Genomic DNA, 23,323 nt, shown 5'->3' with positions numbered 1-23,323 from the left:
AGAAAGAAAGAGAGAAAGAGAGAAAGAGAAAGAGAGAGTCATAATATTTTAAAGATAATTATAAGGATAATAATTACATAGAAGAAAAATTACAGTGGCTTCTGTAGCCAATATTAAAAGAAATTGAGATAGCAGTGTCTGTATATTTATTTTAAACATTTTTTCCTATTACAACCAACTAACACATAATTTTCTCTTCATTTCTCTTGTTTTTAAATATTGACTTTAGCCTTATACTCAAAATAGTTTGTTTTTATTATACTTGTTTTTATTTACGTTCATTTATTGTAAGGATGTATATGTCAAAACATGTGTGTCTTAGTGGACAACTCATCAAATCTCCCCACTTCATGGGTTCTCAGGATCAAACTCAGGTCAAAAGGCTTGGCAGAAACTATCCTTAGATGTTAAGTCATTCTTCCAGCCCTAATACTTAGAATCTTTTATTGAATAATTTCATAATTAATGTTTCATCATATAATTAGTAACTTCATTATTTAACTGTATATTTTCAGAAAGTTCATAATTAATTAAACCTTCTGTTCACTTACCTCAAAGTCTATACACTTAATAAGTGTTGTTTGGATATATTAGTGGCATAGCCATCAACATGGTCTTTAACCATTAATCAACTTATTATTTTAAACCATCTTAATGCATGTGATAACAAATCTCACACTCACAAAACTCTACTGTGCAAATATGAACATGTTTCTCCTGTTTGTCTTAAGAAAATAAAGATAATCAGAAGACAGTCCATCTGAGAATTGCTGTAGGATGTGATTGATAAACATGAAATTATTTTGTTTAGAAATCTCCTTTATCAAATGTTGTTCTGAACCTGGAACACATTATGAAATTCTCTGAGATATATGATGTGATCCAGAAAGTCCAAATGTAACTGTATGTAGAGAAGGGTGACAACCATGGCAATCTTGCACAGTGCAAGGGAAAGGATTGCATCACAACTCCTATTAAGCACAAACATGCTTGATCATGGGAATACTTACGTCTTTCATCAATCTTTTTTTTTTTTTTTTTTTTGGTTTTTCGAGACAGAGTTTCTCTTTATAGCCCTCTTTCATCAATCCTAACCTAATACACACATTGTAATGTGGGTTTTTTTTTTTAGGTTTACTTATTTATTTGTAGGCAGATGAGAGAGTTTTTATTCTAGAGCCAAATATGAGTTACCATGGATACCCTGGGATTCAAGTGAAATTGCCATTTTCTCTCCTGTGTCTCTCTAAGGTGAGCCCCTGCAGGAGAGCACTGGCCACCGAAGCAACAGAGCATCTCAGACAGGGTCCTACAGGGCCTTGATCCACAGACAGGAGGAGGAGCTGATCCTTAGTCCTCTGTGCACCTTCCCTGCCAGAGGAGAGGGTTCCTCCAGGGAGTGCTCTGACCCTGGGACTCAGAGGAGACCACCATTTTCTCTCCACTGTATCTCTAAGGCACGTCTGCTCAGGAGAGCACAAGCAACAGAGCTTCTAGGACAGGATCCTACAGGATCCTACAAGAGGAACAAGCTCCATCCAGGGACAGCTGGAATATCTAACATCAGAGATTACCAGATAGGGAAAAGCAAACATAAGAATCTTACCAAAAGAAACCAAGACTACTTGGCATCATCAGAACCCAGTACTCCCACCACAACCAGTCCTGGATACTCCAACACAGCTGAAAAGCAAGATTCAGATTTAAAATAATATCTTATGATTCTGGTAGAAGATTTTAAGAAGGACATTAATAACTCCCTTAAAGACATACAGGAGGACACAGCTAAACAGGTAGAAGTCCTTAAAGAGGAAACACAAAAGTCCCTTAAAGAATTACAGGAGAACACAGGTAAACAGGTAGAAGCCCTTTAAAAAGTTTGACAACTCAACTAAAAGCTCTAGAACAAAAGGAAACAAATTCACACAAGATGAGTAGATGGCAAGAAATAATCAAACTCAGGGCTGAAATCAACGAAGTGGAAACAAAAAGAACTATACAAACAATCAACCAAACCAGGAGCTGGTTCTTTGAGAAAATCAACAAGATAGTTAAATTCTTAGCCAGACTAACTAGAGGTAATATGGACACTATACTAATTAACAAAATCAGAAATGAAAAGGGAGACATAACAACAGAATCTGAGGAAATCCAAAAAAATCATCAGATCCTACAAAAGCCTGTACTCAACACAACTGGAAAACCTGGATGAAATGGACTATTTTCTATAAAGATACCAGGTATCATATTTAAATCAGGATTAGATTAACGATCTAAACATTCCCACATCCCCTAAAGAAATAGAAACAGTCATTAAGTCTTCCACAAAAAAAAAAAAAAAAAAAAAAAAGCCATGGAACAGATAACAGATGGGTTTAGTGCAGAGTTCCATCAGACCTTTAAAGAAGACCTAATACTAATAATCCTCAAACTATTCCACAGAGAAACAGAAGGTACTCTACACAATTCGTTCTATGTAACCACAACTACTCTGATACCTAAAGCACACAAAGGCCCAACAAAGAAAGAGAACTACAGACCAATTTCCCTTATGAATATTGATGCATATTCAATAATATTCTTACAAACCTAATCTAAGAACACATCAAAAGGATCATCCATCATGATCAAGTAGAGTTCATCCCAGGGATACAGGGATGGTTCAAAATATGGAAATCCATCAACATAATCCACTATATAAACAAACTCAAAGACAAAAGCCACATGATCATCTCTTTAGATGCTGAGAAAGCATTTGAAAAAAATCCAACACCTATTCATGATAAAAGTCTTGGAAAGGTCCAGAATTCAAAGCCCATACCGAAACAGTAAAAGCAATATACAGCAAACAAATAGCCAACATCAAATAAATGGAGAGAAACTTGAAGCAATCACACTAAAATCAGAGGCTAGGCAAGGCTACCCACTCTTTCCCCTACCTATTTAATATAGTACTCAAAGTCCTAGCCAGAGCAAGTAGACAACAAAAGGAAATCAAAGGGATACAAATGGGAAAGAGGTCAAAATATCACTATTTGCAGAAGATATGATAGTATATTTAAGTGACCCAAAACATTCCACCAGAGAACCCCTAAACCTGATAAACAACTTATGCAAAGTGGCTGGATATAAAATTAACTCAAACAAATCAGTGTCCTTTCACTACACAAAGGATAAACAGGCTGAGAACAAATTTAGGGAAATAACACCCTTCACAATAGTCACAAATAATATAAAATACTTTGGCGTGACTCTAACTAAGGTAGTAAAAGATCTGTATGATAAGGACTTCAAGTCCCTGAAGAAAGAAATTGAAGAAGATCTCAGAAGTTGAAAAGATCTCCCATGCTCATGGATTGGCAGGATTAATATAGTAAAAATTGCTATATTGCCCAAAGCAATCTACAGATTCAATGCAATCCCCATCAAAATTCCAGCTCAATTCTTCACAGAGTTAGAAAGTGCAATTTTAGAAAGTGCAATTTGCAAATTCACCTTGAATAACAAAAAACCTAGGATAGCAAAATCTATTCTCAACAATAAAAGAATCTCTGGTGGAATCACCATCCCTGACCTCAAGCTGTACTACAGAGCAATTGTGATAAAACAAAAACAAAAACAAACAAACAAACAAAAAAACAAAACCATGGTACTAGTACAGTGACAGGCAGGTAGATCAATGGAATAGAATTGAAGACCCAGAAATGAACCCACACAGCTATGGTCACTTAATCTTTGACAGAGGAGCTAAAACCATCCAGTGGAAAAAGGACAGCATTTTCAACAAATGGTGCTGGCTCGACTGGCAGTTAGCATGTAGATGAATGTGAATTTATCCATCCTTATCTCCTTGTACAAGGCTCAAGTATAACTGGATCAGGGAACTCCACATAAAACCAGATAGACTGAAACTTATAGAGGAGAAAGTGGGGGAAAGTCTCAATGATATGGGCACAGAGGAAAAATTCCTGAACAGAACAGTAATGGCTTGTGCTGTAAGGTGGAGAATCGACAAATGGGACCTCATAAAATTGCAGTTTCTGTAAGGCAAAAGACACTGTCAATAAGACAAAAAGGCCACCAACAGATTGGGAAAATATCTTTACCAATTCTAAATATGATAGGAGGCTAATATCAAATATATATAAAAAGAACTCAAGAAGTTGGACTCCAGAAAAACAGATAACCCTATTAAAAACTGGAATACAGAGCTAAACAAAGAATTCTCAACTGAGGAATACCAAATGGCTTAGAAGCACCTAAAAAATGTTAAACATTCTTAATCATTAGGGAAATGCAAATCAAAACAGTCCTGAGGTTCCACCTCACACCAGTCAGAATGGCTAAGATCAAAAATTCAAGTGGCAGCAGATTCTGGCAAGGATGTGGAGAAAGAAGAACACTCCTCCTTTGCTGATGGCATTGCAAGCTGATACAACCACCCTGGAAATCAGTGTGGCAGTTCCTTAGAAAATTGGACTTAGTAATACCACAAGATCTAGCAATACCACTCCTGGGAATATACCTAGAAGATGCTCCAACTTGTTTTAGGACACATGCTCCACTAACTTCATAGCAACCTCATTTGTAATATCTGGAAGCTGGATAAAGCCCAAATGTCCCTCAACAGAGGAATGGATATAGAAAATATGCTACATTTACCAACTGGAGTAATACTCTCTATTAAAAACAATGAATTTATGAAATTCTTAGACAAATGGATGGATCTGTAGGATATCACCCTGAGTGAGGTAACCCAATCACAAAATAACACCCATGATATGCACCCACTGATAAGTGGATATTAGTCCAGAAACTCAGAATATCCAAGATATAATTTGCAAAACACATGAAACCCAAGAAGAAGAAAGAGAAAAATATGGATACTTTGATCCTTCTTGGAAGGGGTAATAATATACCCATGGAAGGAGTTACAGAGACCTAGTTAGAGCAGCGATTGAAGGAATTACCATCCAGAGACTGCCCCACCTGAGGATCCATCCCATAAACAACAACCAAACCCAGACACTATTGCAGATGCCAACAAGATTTTGCTCACAGAACCCTGATGTAGCTGTCTCCTGAAAGGCTCTTCCAGTGCCTGCCAAATATAGAAGTGGATGCTCACATTCATCCATTGGACAGAGCACATGGTCCCCAATGAAGGAGCTAGAGAAAGTACCCAAGGAGCTGAAGGGGTTTGCAGCATCATAGGAGAAACAACAATATGAGATAACCAGTTCCCCCAGAGTTCTCTGGGACTAAACCACCAAAGAAAACTCATGGTGAGTCTCCTGTCTCTAGCTGCATATGTAGCAGAGGATGGTCTTGTCAGTCATCAATGAGAGGAGATGTCCTTGGTCCTGTGAAGGTTCTATTCCCCAGTATAGGGGAATGTCTGGGCCAGGAAGGGGGGTTTGTTGGGTTGGGGAGCAGGTGAAGGGGGAAAAGGATAGGGGATTTTTGGAGGGTAAACTAGGAAAGCAGATAACATTTGGAATGTAAATAAAACATCTAATTTTTAAAAAAGAAAGATACATTTTTAAGAAAGCATTAGTTAAATCCATAAAAGACTTTTATTAGCTTACAATTGTATTAAATACAAACAAACGTACGTTCTACTTTGCAAGAAAACTACGGAAGTTATTAAGCAAAGTTATAACTCAAAAGAATTGCCATTTTCAGAGCATAGGAAAACTACATAATTTATGGCTCTGGGTCAGTGTCAGTTCAAATGATACATTCATGTTCTACATTGATTAAAAACAAACTGTTTTTGTTCCAGTTTTTGAATTATTATGCAAAAAATATCACTGAGACTCCACTATAATCTCCAGTGAACAAATTAATACAAATTAGTAAATTTGACAGGTGAATTAAGAAATATAAAATGTAATGTGTGACATAGAAGGTTTATTCCTTTAAAAGACATGGTACTTTGTCAGGTAATATGAACATTTTACATACCTGCGACCAATTCTCAACAATCATTTCTGGATCACTTTCCTTATTGCATTTTTCACATCTTTATTCCTCAGACTATAGATGAATGGGTTTAACATAGGACTTACAAAGATATAAAAGACAGCCACAATTTTCCCTTGTTCTACAGATGTCTCAGAGGGGGGCCTCAGGTGCATGCAGAACAATGTTCCATAAAAGATGGTAACAGCAGTCAGGTGGGATCCACAAGTAGAGAAGGCCTTCTGCCTCCCCTCTGCAGAACGGATCCGCAGAATGGCTGTAAAGATGAAAATATAGGAGATGAGGATGATGGTGAGAGAACAGGTGAGGTTGGATCCTGCCACCACAAACATGGCAGTTTTTTTCACATAGGTGTCTGAGCAAGCAAGGACCATGAGTGGTGGATCTGCACAGTAGAAGTGATTGATCTCATTGGGTCCACAAAAGGTTAAACGAAGCATCAGAATGGTCTGTATTAAACCATTTACAAAGCCGTAAATGTACTGTGTGGCCACAAGAGAGAGACAGACTCTTCGGGACATTTTACTAGTATATAACAAGGGCTTGCAGATGGCCACATAACGATCATAAGCCATAACTGCAAGCATATAGTAGTCTGTGATCACCAGGGCAATAAAAAAGTGGAATTGAATGATGCAGCCAATAAAAGAAATGTTTTTCCTCTTGGATAAAAAGTTAACCAACATCTGAGGGGCAACAGTGGTGGCATAACAGAGATCTACAAAGGAGAGATGGCTGAGGAAGAAGTACATGGGTGTGTGAAGCTTGCTGTCACTTCTGATTAAGAAGATCATGCTCACGTTACCAGTCACTGTGATGAGGTAGATGAGTAGGAATACCACAAAGAGCACAGGCTGAAGCTCTGCTCGATCTGTCAATCCTAGGAAAATAAACTCTGTAACTGTTGTAAAGTTTTTCTTTAACATCTGTAAGCTTGGAACTAGACAAGGATTTTTCTAAAGAGAAAAAAAAAATTAAATTCACATGATGAATGCTGTGCATGCAACATATTATGTGTCTATCTGATTCTGAGTCTTCTCCCTTCCGACTCGTAAATGCACGTGGCATAGAAACATCCCAGGACATTGGAGTTACAGGTCAAAGGGTTCAAGAACTTGTTGCTTTTATAGAAGTCTAGGCTCAGTTCTGAGCATCCATATGATGTTTCACAATCATCTGGAACTTCAGTATCAGAGACTCTAGTGCCCTTTTCTGGGCTCTGCAAGCACTGGTCACACACATGCTGCACATACTTACATGCAGGCAAAATACAAATATACATAAAATAAAATAGTCTAAAACACACGAAAATAAATTGGTTTAGGAACGTGTAGTTAATATTTTAAAAGTTCCCCAAATTCATAATGCACTATATATACATGTGTGGTGTGTGTGTGGTGTGTGTGTGGGGGGAGTTGCAAGTCTTCATAGTGTTTACTCTGTTTCCTCTAAACATAGGAGTATACAATGATGTTTTTTCTCTAAATATACTTTGTGGTGGGTGCCACAAAATGTTAGCTATTGAGTCTTACTTGATTTCCTTAGCTAATTAAGTTGGGAATTTGACTGAAACATGACACATAAGTGTAAGGCCTCTCTACACACTCTTGAACCCAAGATGCCTTCCAAACTCTTCCCTCATTCTTCAAAAGGAGTTTCTCACCCCAAATAACATACCTCATCCAAAATAGCATACCAAGAACACTTTATTAATTTTCTAAAAAGCAAACATATTTTCTGCATATTTTTTGCTCATGAAGAAAAATGATTACTGAGGGAGATAACACTAGTCAATATTAAACATTTATGTATATAAATATTCATATATAAACATATATTGCATATATGAGTGAATTAAATGCAATACATATACCTATGTATATAAAATCACACGGGCATACATTGGCAGTTTCACATGCTCATGGGGAGCATTCGGAAACTTTCTGCTAGTATGACATGTAATAATGATAGAACATTGAGAACCAAATCAGACCATGAAGATTTGCTGTATCTTCATCTCAGTCTAACACTCACAGAAAGTTGTAATAATGCTGAAACATGAATTCTATACAGGTTTCTAAAAACATGAATTCTGTATTTTCTTATATCATTTTGAAAAATAATCATTTTCTAAATCTATCTGAGACAATACTGCAGACATAAGTGCAGAAATGAGCTGCTCATAGACATTATTTCTTGGAACATTTGCTGTCTTTTTTGATAAAATATGTCCATGTGTGCAGGTTTGTAACCTGGCTCCTACATGATACCCACAACACCACTGACAAAGAGAAGCTTTTAAGCACAACATCAATGCATCACTCAAGGGTCCTTGCACATTTTCGCTTTTCTATAAGTAAGATCTTAGGTCTTTTTGTATATGGTATTTAAATACAAAAAAAGTCATATTGATAAATGAATACTTACTCTTGGAAATATAGACTGCATTCAGAAGTGATATTATAAAGTCATTGAAATAGAATCCAGTTCAGTTTTTAATTATTAAAATGCACATTTCTAGATTCTAAAATTTAAAAAGAATGCTTTCTACTCCTACCTGTTAAAGGAGAGTAACTTTGCAATGGCAACACCAATGTGAAGAAGCTGAATGGTTTATAAGAGCAAGCACTCATAGAACCAATTCCCGAGTGTTCAATTATTACTTGTAGATTGTTCGGCTTATGAATAACTCCTATCTTCCTGTTCTAAAACCCTAAATCCATTGAGAGCAGGAGTATTGCCCACTCTCCATAGTCATCAGGGATTCAAATCATGCAAGAATGATGAGTCAAAGGACTCATTAATTATTTTAGCTTTGTTAAATATCTTTATTTTTAACGATTTGTTATTATTTGTATGTAAATAGTAATGACTGCTGATAAGGGCCCCAAGGGATGAGGCCCCTATGAGTTTATCCAATGCTAAGAGGTCAGTCCTGATATCATATACATATAAGCAACACGAAATCAACTTACAAGTTATGTTTGTATATTGATGTGTTTTCCCAACTTAGAGTAATGGGCATCAAGTCAATTAATTTGGTGTTTAATTAAATTTAATGGGAGGATTCAGGGAAACATCAAAGGCAGTATAAGAAAAGTCACTCATTGTGTCCTTCTCATCCCCTTCTTGTCTCAACATGAGCATGCTAAGGTCTCCTTGTTCATACAAAGTGAACTCTTCCCTGGGTATTTCTTGAAGAAGAAAGTAGCATGAGATGTTCTTTCTAGTGGCATCTTTTAATGGTTCTGAAACCAGTAGCCACTGTCCTTGCTCCCTGGGGCCTCAAAATGGGAATTTTTTTCTGACATAAGCCCTGTTGTTTTGTCTTTATTAAATTGAGTTTTTAAGATCTCCTTTGTTCTCATTCATTATTGGATACTCTTAAGATCAGACAATTGAGAAGAACATTGCTTGAATGTTATGACTCCGATCTGGACCAGAGTGACACATGATATGTATTTAATACACATTACAGTGATATAAAAATGGTCACAATGACTATTTTCTATTTTGAAAAATTTTGAGGTATTTCTGGCTTGCCATTTGTAGAAGTAATAGGGATAAATGAATCACTCTCCATCTATGTCCTGACATAGTTGAGAGTCATATGATAGTCAAGTGTTATAATTACTGACAATATGGCAGGCATATTAAAGTTTGAATATGTTGCTTAGGAATGACTTATTTTTTCTGACCCTCTGTATTGGCATCACCTAGATATAGCAGAGCAAATATTAAATATTCAATACCAAGTCTTACAATCTCTTGCATCGGCAAGATTGCAAAGTGAAGAAAACAAGTGCTATTGGCTGGAGTACTAGCTGGCAAAGTATTGTCAATATGCAAAAAAATGTGGAGATGTTCATACACTATAAACCCAAAGAAGCAGCACTTTTTCAGAGATGCATATTTAGAATTGTATGAAGTATATCTGCGGAATTTCATATTATCAGGAAAGCAGAATATACAATTGTTCTCTCAGAAGAGAACAGATACATAGCTGTGAATAGATGGTATATGGACAGAGACATAGAGACTATATGAGCAAAAGAGCACCTAAATGAATTAGTGTGTATAAGTCTAACAATGTTAATGTAATTCTCTACAGAAAAAGAACATGGCCAATTTCTTTCTGTGAAGTTTGAAATCTAGCAAAGCTATGTTATATTAATTGCTTCTTAATTAATGTGTGGATATATAAACAAGTAGCTACTGAGGTAATTCCACAGAGGGACTAGAAACTGACAAGCATTTACTACAGGAAATAGGCACAGAAACATCAGAAAGAACTTCTATTTCAAAAACAATTTAACAATACATGGAATTCTCATAGAAATGACTTGAATTCATAAGGATAGGTTTTATGTCATATTGTTGGCTGTGAGCTATAAATTGTTTCAAATTAAACAAGTCCAGTCTTAATAAATTGACCATAATTGGTGAGTATCACCTTAACTGTGTGTGGAATATAATTTTCTAAGTGAAAACAGTGTAGTAAGGTGAAATATGAGTCACTTGTATATGTAAAATAACAATATGCTGTGCTGGAAATATGACACAGAAGTTACGGGCTCTGATGCCCTTACTGAGGACATGAGCAAATTTCTTATCACCCTCATAATACCCAGAAACCATCTGTGAACATTATACTATTGAAATAGACAAAGGATGGGTACTTATCACAAGAGAAGTCTAAAGTCCACACACAAATGAGACAATTAAAATATGGGTTTTACACAAAAGTAGCTGTATAATAATATGTCTAAAGAATTAAATTACTATTTATTTGCAAATACTAGACAATGGTAATAAAAACATAAAGGAGCAGAGGGTCACTGATGGGAGTGCATACCCAATAGCAGATGAACACTAAAGCCTCCTAGTGGAAATGTGGCATTTCCACCAAGATATATATATGCATAAAGGTTCAATCAGATGATTAAAATCATTTGAAAGTTCTATCTTGCAGTAATGATATGAGATATATCTCTGAAATTTTACAAGTTAGCACATATTTAAAAAATCTTAAGAAATAACTGACCTACTGTGGTAAGAAAATTTCAGACACATAAATAAAGGAACTTACTACCAAAGCATTTGACAAGTCTACCTTTGCCAAAACAGCTCCCGTGCACCATTATAGAGTAATAGCAATATGTCTGTGCAGCTTTAGAATTCATTTTTTATTCATTCATCAAGGTAGCATACCCTGCTGTGATATATGTCATTTCTGAGAGACAAATTAAAATAAAAATTGACAGAAAGTAATTTGGTAATTTTAAAATGTTCATTGGTTTGGAGAGCAAAGGTGCTGTACACCTATCAACTTACTTCAAGAATACTTCCTTCTTAACAACTTTCCTTATTGCATTTTTCACATCTTTGTTTCTGAGGCTATAGATCAAGGGGTTCAACATCGGGCTTACAAAGATATAAAAGACCGCCACAATTTTCCCCTGCTCTACAGACTTCTCAGATGGAGGCCTGAGGTACATACAAAACAAAGTCCCATAAAAAACAGTGACAGCTATCAGATGGGATCCACAAGTAGAGAAGGCCTTGCGCCTCCCTTCTGCAGAACGGATTCGCAGGATGGCTGTAAATATAAAAATGTAGGAGATGAGGATGATGGTGAGAGAACAGGTGAGGTTGGATCCTGCCACCACAAACATAGCAGTTTCTTTAACATAAGTATCTGAGCAAGCAAGGACCATGAGTGGTGGGTCTGCACAGTAGAAGTGATTGATCTCATTGGGCCCACAAAAGGTTAAACGAAGCATCAGGATGGTCTGTGCCAGGCCATTTGCAAATCCATAAATGTATGGTGCAGCTACGAGCGAGAGGCAGACGCTTCTGGACATTTTGCTTGTGTATAACAAGGGCTTGCAGATGGCCATATAGCGATCATAAGCCATCACTGTGAGCATATAGTAATCTGTGATCACCAGGGCAATAAAAAAGTGAAACTGTATGAAGCAGCCTATGAAAGAAATGGTTTTTCTCTTTGATAAAAAGTTAACCAACATCTGAGGAGTGACATTGGTGGCATAACAGAGATCTACAAAGGAGAGATGGCTGAGGAAGAAGTACATGGGTGTGTGAAGCTTGCTGTCACTTCTGATTAAGAAGATCATGCTCACGTTACCAATCACTGTGATGAGGTAGATGAGTAGGAATACCACAAAGAGCACAGGCTGAAGCTCTGCTTGATCTGTCAATCCCAGCAAAACAAACTCAGTCACTGCTGTGTAGTTTTTCCTTAACATTTTGTCTTACTGACACCAAACAAGGCCTGTAAATTAAACAAAATTGCATTTTGATTTCTTTTCATTTATTCATTATCCCCAATCATGTTATCTAGTTTAATTTTTGTCTTTTCTCAAACTGTTAAGGTAAGTAGTAAAAAGAAATAGCCTAATAATCATTTGACTGTTATAAATATTGAAATTAATAGAGAAATTGTGATAGATAACAGAAAGATAGGTGGTTTATCTGTAGTTGAATAATAGGAAGATAAATTAAGATTGATCAGTAAATAGACAATAGCTAGATAGGTAAATAGATTAGATAGAAAGGTAGATAGATAAACGATAGATAGATAGATAGATAGATAGATAGATAGATAGATAGATAGATAGATGATAGATAGACAGATAGATGATAGATAGATAGATGATAGATAGATACATAGATAGATAGATAGATAGATAGATAGATAGATAGATAGATAGATAGATAGATAGATAGATAGATGATAGAGAGATGGATGATAGATAGATGATAAATTAATGTTAGATAAAAGAGAGAAAGATACATGACATGTCATAGACTATATAGAAAGATGGATAGAAAAATAAATTGATAGATAGATAGATAGATAGATAGATAGATAGATAGATAGATAGGTAGGTAGGTAGGTAGATAGATGATATATAAACAGATAGATAACAGAGGTAGAGAGATCGATAGATAATGGATGATATAAAATAATTTTCTAAGATTTTTACTCCAAGTATTTATCACATTGCTCATGATTTCTCTGGACATGTGGATATGTTATATGTGAATTTAGGAAACTGAAGTGTATAGACTTATGAAATCAAGACCTCTTCACATGCCCCTCTTAACTCTCATTATAGTTTTTCCAGCTAAGATTCTCTTCACCCTCATCCGCCCAAAGTAATACTTTATCAACAAATATTTCTTAATTGTAATACACTATTCAAATTTTCACTTGCTCAGTACATTTTGCTCTTAATTCATGTGAGACAATAAAATGTACCTTATTCATTTCATGAGTACAAAATATATGTGTGACTACACACCATGAGTGATGAACACACACACACACACACACACACACACACACACGTTTAATATACTTATGGACATACCTTGGTAGGATTCAGTGTTCATGATGGACTGATGCTGAAGGCAAGCAAACACTGTGTATCTGAAGCCTCTGGTGAAACAGCAGAGGAAAATGTGACAACGTAGACACTACTGATTATAACTCTTAAAAGTTTTAATAAATATAGAAGACTCAATATAGATTCCGTACTATAAATCATCAGAAATAATAGCCATATTAACTACATAATGAGGTACCATGTATGTTATCCTGAATTATGTATCTTACTATTCAGGCAGAGTGAATGAGATTGTGGAAACCATCCCAAAAAATTGACATCCTCGTTAAGTGATATACACACACTTATGATGCTATAGGATATGGTCCTTATTTATAAATACAATACCAACAGAAGCAAGTCACTTTGAAAAGTGTTTTTGTGAATTGACATGTAAAATTTATTTATTACAGCATTCCACTTTTCATTCGGGGACTTTAGAATTGTTAATTAGGATAATAAGATACAAAACAAATTCAAATACTGATTCAAAATATTCAATATCTTTCCTCATTTTCCCCTCTACTATAATGAAATGAAAGTCATGAAAGCTATGAGAGTTCTGAATTATATACACAGTCTGTTAAGAAGAGGGCCTTAATTTTGAGAAAAAAAAATATCTAACAATATCCAACACATCTGAATATTTGTGAAGGACATAAGTGCATCTGAGCATACCAGGCCTGGCACTCTTGAAATTACTGTACCTTGAAAATATCTCACACTTGTGCTTCCTATATGACTCAGTGCTCCAAAGCAATTGTATAATGTACCTTCATTGAATGTACCCCTGATTAATTTTAAATAATCAATAAAGTTTAGAAATTAAGTGTCCAATTTTTTAGCCAAATGGTTGTAAAAATTATGACAGTGTTATTTATTGTAGTGGAGTATTGTGAAGTCAAAAGTAATTCCAAAGATTACTGTCTGCCACTCCAGATAAAGCAAATGAGAATAAACATATAAATACTGAGAATCGGCTGAATGCAAACCCGCCTAGGAATGTGTACTCCGCTCCCTGAACTTAAATCCTAGATCCTCTTGTTGCTAGTTGTATGTGTTCAGCAACTCATTAATATCATTGTGTCTTAGTTTTCTAACCCATAAAAATCATTTCATACATAAATTAATTTAATGTGAAGAAATTAGTTCAGGAAAATCTCACATATGCCAAATACTTAAAATATTTATTTGTTGAAGCTACTAGAATCATGATGGAGATAAGAGGCTGTGAGCGAGATTCTGAATCAACACACAGATTCCTTAAGGACAAAGGCTGTGGCTTGTATATGGCTATAGATACAATAATATCTAGATAAGTGTTTTCCTATTGGAAGCAGACCATACTGATAGGTAGTAATGTGCTCTTTGGTCTGTCTTCTTTACTATTATGCAAGTGTACACCTCTAGGCCATTTGTTTGTGAGTATCTTAACCAGAGAAGAGTAGTAGTGGTTCAATATGATTGATTGTTAATTCAGAAATCTAGGCTACAAGTCAATTCACTTTATCAATTAAGATTTTTTTCTCTTCCAAACTTTAAATGAACCATAAATATCCTACCTGAAGAAGCAAAGTAAGTTCACAATGACAGCATTCATATGCAGAGAGTCAAGATTTTTATAAGAAAATTGTTTCAGAGGGACCAAATCCCTATGGTTCAGTTATTTCTTGCCAGAAGTGATTAATATTATAAATAAGCTTTGAGTATGGTAAATTTATTGATAACGAGTTTAACTGCTCAAATCATAGAGGAATCAAATCTCCAAGGAATGGTAAAGCAATGGGATTCATAATATTCATAATGAATATTTTAAACTTTTGTCTTGGGAAAGCTCCACTTCCCTTGTTTGCAATCTCTAAAAGATAGTCACTCACAGGAAAAAAAGAAAGTTTTATAGTCCAAAAAAACTGAACATCAGCTAATTTTTCTCAAGTTTCAGCTATCTACTGATTCTAGGATTGGTATTTACATTTTTTTGTATGTGAAAATAAAGAATTTAATATCTTACAGATAATGTAAACATGGCAACATGTCCTTTTGACACCTTCCTGTCTTTTCCTTATCAGCAGTTAGGAACTGGCCCACAGAGTTCCTATGGAGTTCAGCTTCACTCTTCTCATTTTTGCTAATGAAAGGAACCAGTAAGATGTCAGTAAAGGGGAGGGGAGAGGAGAAACTCCATGATTCTTTTCATCCCATTCGTGGTCCACCATAAGATGCTAACACAGTCAGGTGTTTCTAAAAACTCAGCACTAGATATTTGTCAGAGAAGAAAATGACATGGGATTGTTTTTATGTTTCTTGGGTGGTGTTGTTGTTGTGTGCTTAACAGAGGCCAGGCCAGAATGACATTCAAAAGTTCCTCAGTATATGTGGTAGTGGAGACAATGACAATCATAATGATTTTTGGTTTTGTTAAATGTTTAAGATATTTCTTTGTTCATCATAGTTGAGGATAAAAAAGAGATTTGTGTTTAATGTGTATGTGTCTTACTAGCATCCACAAAGGCCAGAAGAGGAAGATGAGTCCTTATATTTTAACATTATCAGTTAAAAAGAATGAAGAGTTCATAACATAAATATCCATATTTAATTTTACCATTTGAATAAATCTTTTAGTGAAAGGTGAAAGAGCTCATTTTAATTAAATGAATATCATGCTGATATAGCTATTTATCCTGGGTATCCATCCTCAGTTTCTGTTGCTATGCTCTACTTTTCATTTTTAAAGAAATAAAGGCAAGATTTTTATTGAAAAGGCATCACTTTGGTAGATGCCAAATCCATAGAGTGTATGTTATGAGGAAAACTTGGGGTACCATCATCTCATGCTGATATGAGATTTTTCTTTTCCTTTTTAGCTTGTTAGATTTTCAGCATTTATTTTATTTCCTTTATTTTTACATTTTATTTTTATGTGTGTGAGTGGTTTTTGCCTGTATAACTATATGTCCAGCAAGTGTGAGTGCACCCTAAAGGCCTGAAGAGAATGGATCCCCTGGAGCTGAAGTTACAGGAGGTTGTAAGCACCTGGCACAGATGATGGGAACCGGATACATGTCTTTCCACGAGCAGCAAGTGCTCTTAATTGCTGAGTCATGTCTCTAGCCCCTAAATTACTTCTTAAAGAAAGCAAATTGACATCATGGTAAATTTCAGCATATATTGAACTTAGTAACTGTATATATATTGGTATAGTAGTGTGTCTTATTATTAACACATAATACTGTTAATACAAATTATATGTTGTTTATCTGTTTTGAAATGAGAGCTATATCTGAGATTTGTAAGTATGTGGCAGATGGTAAGACTTGTGTTTATTAGTGAACTTTAATCATTTTAAGCAATTAGCTCCTTTTAATGATGCAATGAGACAGTGTGCTGAGGATAGATAATGTAAATGGAACCAGAGCTATGTAATTTGCATCCAGCTGCCACATCCTCCCATTTGTTAAATCCTTCTGTAGTCATTAACTTTTTTGATATGTAATTCTCTTGATTCCTCACAATTTTCATGTATTATTTTTGTGAGAAATAATTTGTTTAACACATAGTAAAGTATTCATCCTTGGTTAAAAAATAAAAAGAAAGCTATACATAGAAGGCAGATGTTGTATTTGCTGACAGGATTGAAGGGACTTTTAAGTTTGACCTTGTTTAGTGATGATTTCGTCATCTCTTCTTTGAAATACTATTATTGTGTTAAAGAACAGTAGTATGACTCTTCTTCCTTCTCTTTGCAGGATTGTGACTAATCCATGTTTTCTCATCAATGACATAGGGAAAGTGGAGAGCTTTAACACACAGGCAGCTTCAAATCTCATTGCTACTGATGTAAGAACCTGACTAGTGCTGAGGTGGTCCAGGAGCACACTCTCCTCAAAGTCAGATGCTCCTCTGTATTCACTCATCTTCATATCATGCTATTAACTCCCTGGTGTTTATTTGTTTTGCCCAGAAACATATAAATCATGCTGGTTTCCTTGTCCTTTTCCTCCATGGCCACATATCACCTCCATGACATTTTAAGTAACTCACAAATGAATTCTTTTGACAAATGAAGATTATAGTTGTCAAAATCCCATAAAACCCAAAACATATATCAATGATGCTTTTGAATATAGGAGGAGAGATATTTTATTAAAATTGTGAAAATTTTATTAATTATTTCCCTAAAATATAAGATTTTGAGAGAGATGTGAATGAAAGTCTATGAATCAAATAAAATCAAGTGGATTTCCTGGCCCCATTTTTTTCTTGTGGACAATTCTCAATCTGATATTAGATCCCATACTTATTGCTTGATATCTTTACCAAGATGTTTTGAATGGTATTTCCTCATAAGTGATTTCCATATAAATATAATGCATTCTTCTGTCAGGGTATTTTCAGATTTATCCAAGTAATATCTAAGAGGATAGTATTTTAATTTGAAACCTAACTCTTGCTGTCTTTTACAAAAGCACTTAATTACCCTAAATTCTTTTTTATCTGTAAGAAACAAATTTTACTTTCTATCTTCTAGCAGTGCTAATGCTATACTTTTGACTCCAACACACACACACACACACACACACACACACACACACACACACACGACAATAGCTATTCCATGTTAAGTGCCTAATGTCTTAGTCACTGGTATATAAAAATACTGGTGAGATAATGTTACTTGTCACACTAATTTCAAATATTCATCATAATTAATTATATAGAAAGTATGAAAATCATATCTGCCATTGTTTGTTTTCCTGCTGAAAACAGTTTAAGCAGTTGTTCAGCAGTTGAAAAAAAGCTGCAATTCTGTTAATCATCCTGAGTGAGAACAAAACTAACACCCAAAGTTAAATTAATTAAGTAATCTTTATTTACTAAGCATAGGACTGGCTCTCCAAAGGGGGACTTGAGAGTACAGTGTTGGTTAAATATTAGTCCTACTTTTATAGGGAAAAAAATATAAACTAGGAGTTTTGTAACACAATCATTTCACAAGTGAATTTTATAGAGGCAGATAGCAGATTAGATTATTTGACAGGTTATCTGGTAAGAACATCTCAAGGTTCCTTGACAGAACTCGTGATTTTATTGGGGTAGAAGATGTGTGAATCAAACGTGAATTTTGTAGCAAACAGAAACAACTTACTTTGACCTTATAACAAAATTATGATGTAAAACATCTCACACATGGAAAAACAAACAGTTCCTTGGGAAATAAATACTTATTTTTAAAAAGTTTCCATTCTGTCTTATAATGTACCTGATTTTTGTATTCCTACTTTCTCCCACCATAATAAGTATAACACAAGGTCATGTGGCTCTTTTGGCTCTACCAAAGTCTTCATGGGGATTATTGGCTTGAGGAGTCTGTTATATGAAGTTAACTCTGTGGTATAACAGGTACAAGCTCATAGATTCTCTTCCTCATAAAGACCACCATCAATGACAAAACCACAATTAGGAACTTTTAAAATAATCTAAATCTGAAAATCACTTTACTGTGATTATTCAATAAGTTGTTGCATTGCCAAAGTATATGTATATGTCTGGGTACTTTGGGATATCGTGTCCTTAGATAAATCATACTATAGAAAGCATTATATATATATATATATAAAATGTGTGTGTATGTATGTGTGTGTGTGTGTGTGTGTGTGTGTGTGTGTGTGTGTGTATTCACTTTGACATGTCTGTTGTTTTCTTTGTTCTACTCATGTTTAGGCAGTTATTTTTTGTAAGAATTTTATGGAGTATCTTCTGACTTGGAACTAGGATCATATACTAGGAGGCATGATCTCACAGCAAACTTCCTGGTCCTCTGGGCCTTACAACCTTCTTCCATGATATACCCTGAGCCATAGATGCAGGAGATTTTTATGTAAAAGTATCATTTTTGGACTGGGTTCTACAAATGTGTATGTTGATTAGCATGATTTTGTGAAACCGTCACTGTCTGCTTCAAGCCCTCAACCCAATCCACAGCAACTAAGGAATGTTGAAGTGAGTGTATATTGTCTTTTCCAGGGAAGAATGCATTGCTTAGTTATCCAAGACAAAGTGGTCAGATGTGAAAACACAAACCAATTAACATTATACAGAATGAGCAGATTATAGTTAGAAATATATGTATATCTACATCTATATCTAGGTATGTACACACACACACACACACACACACACACACACACACACACACATATATATATATATATATATATATATATATACAATAAAAATTAATAAAAAATCAGCCATGCATTTGGAAAAAAAAGGCATAAGCATATACTTCGGGGAGTTGATGGAGGGAGGAAAGGGAAGGGGAAAATGATGTAATTATATTGTGGTTCCATATATATAGATGTGTGTGTATGTGTGTGTGTGTGTGTAGAGGAATTGTAATCCAGCAACATGGCTGTGTAGTGCTGAGGTAGTGTACCCTGAAAGACGAGTCACAAGCCAAGCCGATGCAATCACACCAGGACCATTGTTTAAGCTGAAGCATGGACTCAGCCCACCATTGATTGCAGGATGGTTTTGGTGGAGAAGAGCCCCAAACACTTATCAGGCCAAGGATTTATAGAACGTGGCAAGAGAAGGGTAAGTGTTTCTAGCCTGGCAAGCATCTAATTGGAATAGCACTATGCCCTTTAGCATCATTGGCTTGTGCTGGGAGTCAAAACATAAACTTAAGTTCTGTATCCCTCTGCATTGGTGGTTGTTGGGCAGAAACTGGGCTTGTTGGAGATTAATCTGGAACTCCTGGATGTGTTCGGGAAAATTAATCTGGAGATAAGTCTTGTTGCGGTTAGCCTAGATACTGGAGCTAGGTCTGGGTTTTGTTGGGGACTAACTTGGAAGCTGATGCTAGATACTGGCCTGTTAATTTACCTAAGTTCAAACATAGGTCAAGTTCTCTAAGATGGAGTTTGAATCCCCAAAATTTTGACTTTCACCTGCTCTGATAAGGGATCGTATACAAAGACCTTCTGGGTCTATTTGATCCAGCTGAAATGCAGACACTCCTTGGATTATAATATGATCTAACTGCAATACAGATATACCCATATGTACCTTTAAAAAATTAGTTTGTGAGCAGCCATGTTTGAAATTTACATCTAGTTGAGAGAGACACAGTGATAGAGTAGGCTCAGCTCTTCAGAACAGCACAGGGAAGAGAAGCTATTGAAGAGCCTTACCCAGAGACAGTGAGTTGGGAGTGATTTCAGTGAGTGCAGTACTGTGGAGCTGAGTTGTTTTTTCCTGAGTTCATGTCTTTCAGTGCAGTTTAGCAGAGACAATTAAAATGAGAGAATAAGAAGGAGCCAGAAGATTAGAAGAAATTTTCAGAGTTAGTTTGAGTGCTAGCAGAACAATTCAATAGGAAGATGATAGAAGTCAGATTTAATCAGTTAAAGAAGAGAAGAGTTTGAGTCAGAACAGCTGAGATAAAACTACCCAGCCAGTATTTAGAAAGAGCTAGAAAGAGTGAGCTTATTCGGCAGTTAGCATCAGAGATGAGAGTTGCATCTGACCAATAAAAGCAACTTCGACATATATGCATGCACATAGCAAGAGTTAAAGTGGAGTTCTCCTGTACAACAACACCCCTACTAGGCATGAGAGGCTATCATAAATGTGCATGGACAGAAATGGGATATTTCCTTTGTAGTTCTTGACCAGGCATTACAGGTTACTGCTATTGCTCTTACTTACCATCTGAAATTTGATGATATGACTCTATTGAAGAAGATACCAAGTCCTTGAGTCACAGAACATGGAGAAATCAAATTGACACCCACCTGGAAGTCATCCTTGCTTAGCTTTTCTTTCCATATTCGTTAGTATGCTTGTCATAAAGGAACAGTCTTTATATTTATTTTTCTTTTTATCATCATGTACGCTTTTATATACCAAGCATTAATGCAGAATACAATTTTGGTGAGGAAGATTATCTTAGTTCTAGGAAAGGTATAATTTTGCTCCAAAAGAACAGTGCATAATAATCATATTATTTTATATCTGGCCCCATTCTATCAATCAGTATTTCTATGAAATTATAAATATATCTTTATATAAATGGTTCTTGTTAATGTACCAAATATCCTAATTTCTAGTTGAGCTAATTATAATTAAGCAAAAAGTAGCATTTATGTAACATTTATTTATTAGTTAAACACTAATTGAATATTCAAATCTTTATGCATGTTTCTACAGAGATTACCAAAATAAAATTTACATTATTGGAGAATTAAACCAGGTAAAAAAATGTTACAAATGAACATAAAACCTACAAAATGGAGAGAAGCCCACTAGAGATATTCAGAAAACAAAATTAAAATTCTTCATAAGGGCTTTATTAGTGGCGTCATGGAAAGGTCTTCTCATAAAAAAAAATATGGGAGGGATATCTTTAAATCGGCCCTTAAATTACCTAAATACCATGGTATTTTTACATTCATTTTAAGATATTGAAAACATTTAATGATGAAATCATAAATTAAAATTCTTACCAATGGAGATGCTCCCATTGTAGTAACTCCAGAGGGAATCATATTGATTTCCCTCATGTTTTCTTGATTAATGCTTAGAAAGGTCCATGTCCCTAAGGTTAATTCCTCAGATATAAAGTCTCCCACTTGTGCTGATTCTCAGAAATCATTGTCTTTCTATCGGTAAGTCTGATTGTCCCAATGACAAAACTCAGAGGACATAGTGCTTGATTTCTTACTACTTTCATCTTTAAAAACATAAACAGATTGTCTAGAGGCCTTAAGTATTATTCCGATGAAATAATAACATAGGGAGAAAGACTCAGAATCTCCCAAACAGAGGCAGGCATGACAACTGGTGGACTAGGAGGACAGACATATTCTGCAAGGAGAGAAGGCCAGACATCTCTGCTAAGGCCCCGATTTAGAGTCATTTTCTATTCTGAGTCCTAGTTTCTCTGCATAATAGTTTTTTGACTTACCTTTTAACTTTTCAAAACACAAAACCATAGAATCTGGAATAGGAATGTATATTCTCACAGCAACATGCATTTAATTTATTTTATAAGTTTCTCCTGAGAAAAGAAATGTCAAAATATTTGAGTAAAACTGACGAGAGAAACAAATGGTGAAGCTCCTTTCTTCTTCATTATAAGAAGCTCCTTTTGGGGGGCTTATCCTGAAACCTGATGATATACTGAGCCCAGGATCTTCTCGGCAAGTGAATCATGCTTTGATCAAAGACATGCTCTTTTCTAAGCTCTCTATGTATGTGTATATATAAGTACTTTTTGTATGTATGTATGTATGTATGTATGTATGTATGTATGTATATGTATGCTATGTATGCTTGTGCGTGCATTCCTGTGTGTGCACTTGTGTGCACTTGTGTGTGTGTGTGTGTGTGTGTGTGTGTGTGTTTTGATATAAGTTCTCAACCAAGGACACTGTCCTGGAATTCATTATGTAGCCCAGGCTAGTCTAAAACTACTGGCAATCTTCTTGTTACATCCTCATCAGTGCTGATATTGCAGGAATAAGCTATCATATAAGGCTCATTTGTCAGCCTTCTCAACATTGATACAGATTTGAAAATTTAAGCTGAATCACCTTTTTGTTAAAAGTCTCAGAAATTATTCTCTGAAGCTTGCAGTTGTTCTGTGCTGCTACTACCTCGACATCATACACAGATTTAATTCTTCTCCCTAGGAATTACTGAAGTACTTTCAATGAAATTGAAATGATTTAATTTTTATCTTTTATTGAAGTATTATTATCTCTTTCATTTTCTCACGTGTATTCTGCTTATAATGAAGAAATTGCAGTGAATAAAGAGAGTATCTTTATAGTGGGATTTGCTCATGTCCTGGTTCATCATAGTCTATCCAAAAATTCAGTATTCAAGCGTTCTAGCCATGAAAGAATACCATAGGAGTT

The 23,323-nt window shown here is 35.3% G+C and overlaps 1 protein-coding gene and 1 pseudogene across 1 annotated transcript; both read right to left on the bottom strand.

The window, feature by feature from the left end:
- Positions 1 to 5,987: 5,987 nt before the first annotated feature.
- Positions 5,988 to 6,911, bottom strand: Olfr1026 (olfactory receptor 1026). The gene has a single exon (NM_146584.2). It carries the CDS (start codon positions 6,909 to 6,911, stop codon positions 5,988 to 5,990), a length of 924 nt encoding a protein of 307 aa, NP_666795.2.
- On the bottom strand, positions 11,428 to 12,254 carry Olfr1025-ps1 (olfactory receptor 1025, pseudogene 1; annotated as a pseudogene).

Source organism: Mus musculus, chromosome 2, assembly GCF_000001635.26.
Source record: "Mus musculus strain C57BL/6J chromosome 2, GRCm38.p6 C57BL/6J".
Taxonomy (NCBI): Eukaryota; Metazoa; Chordata; class Mammalia; order Rodentia; family Muridae; genus Mus; species Mus musculus.
This window is presented reverse-complemented; position numbering and strand designations above follow the sequence as displayed.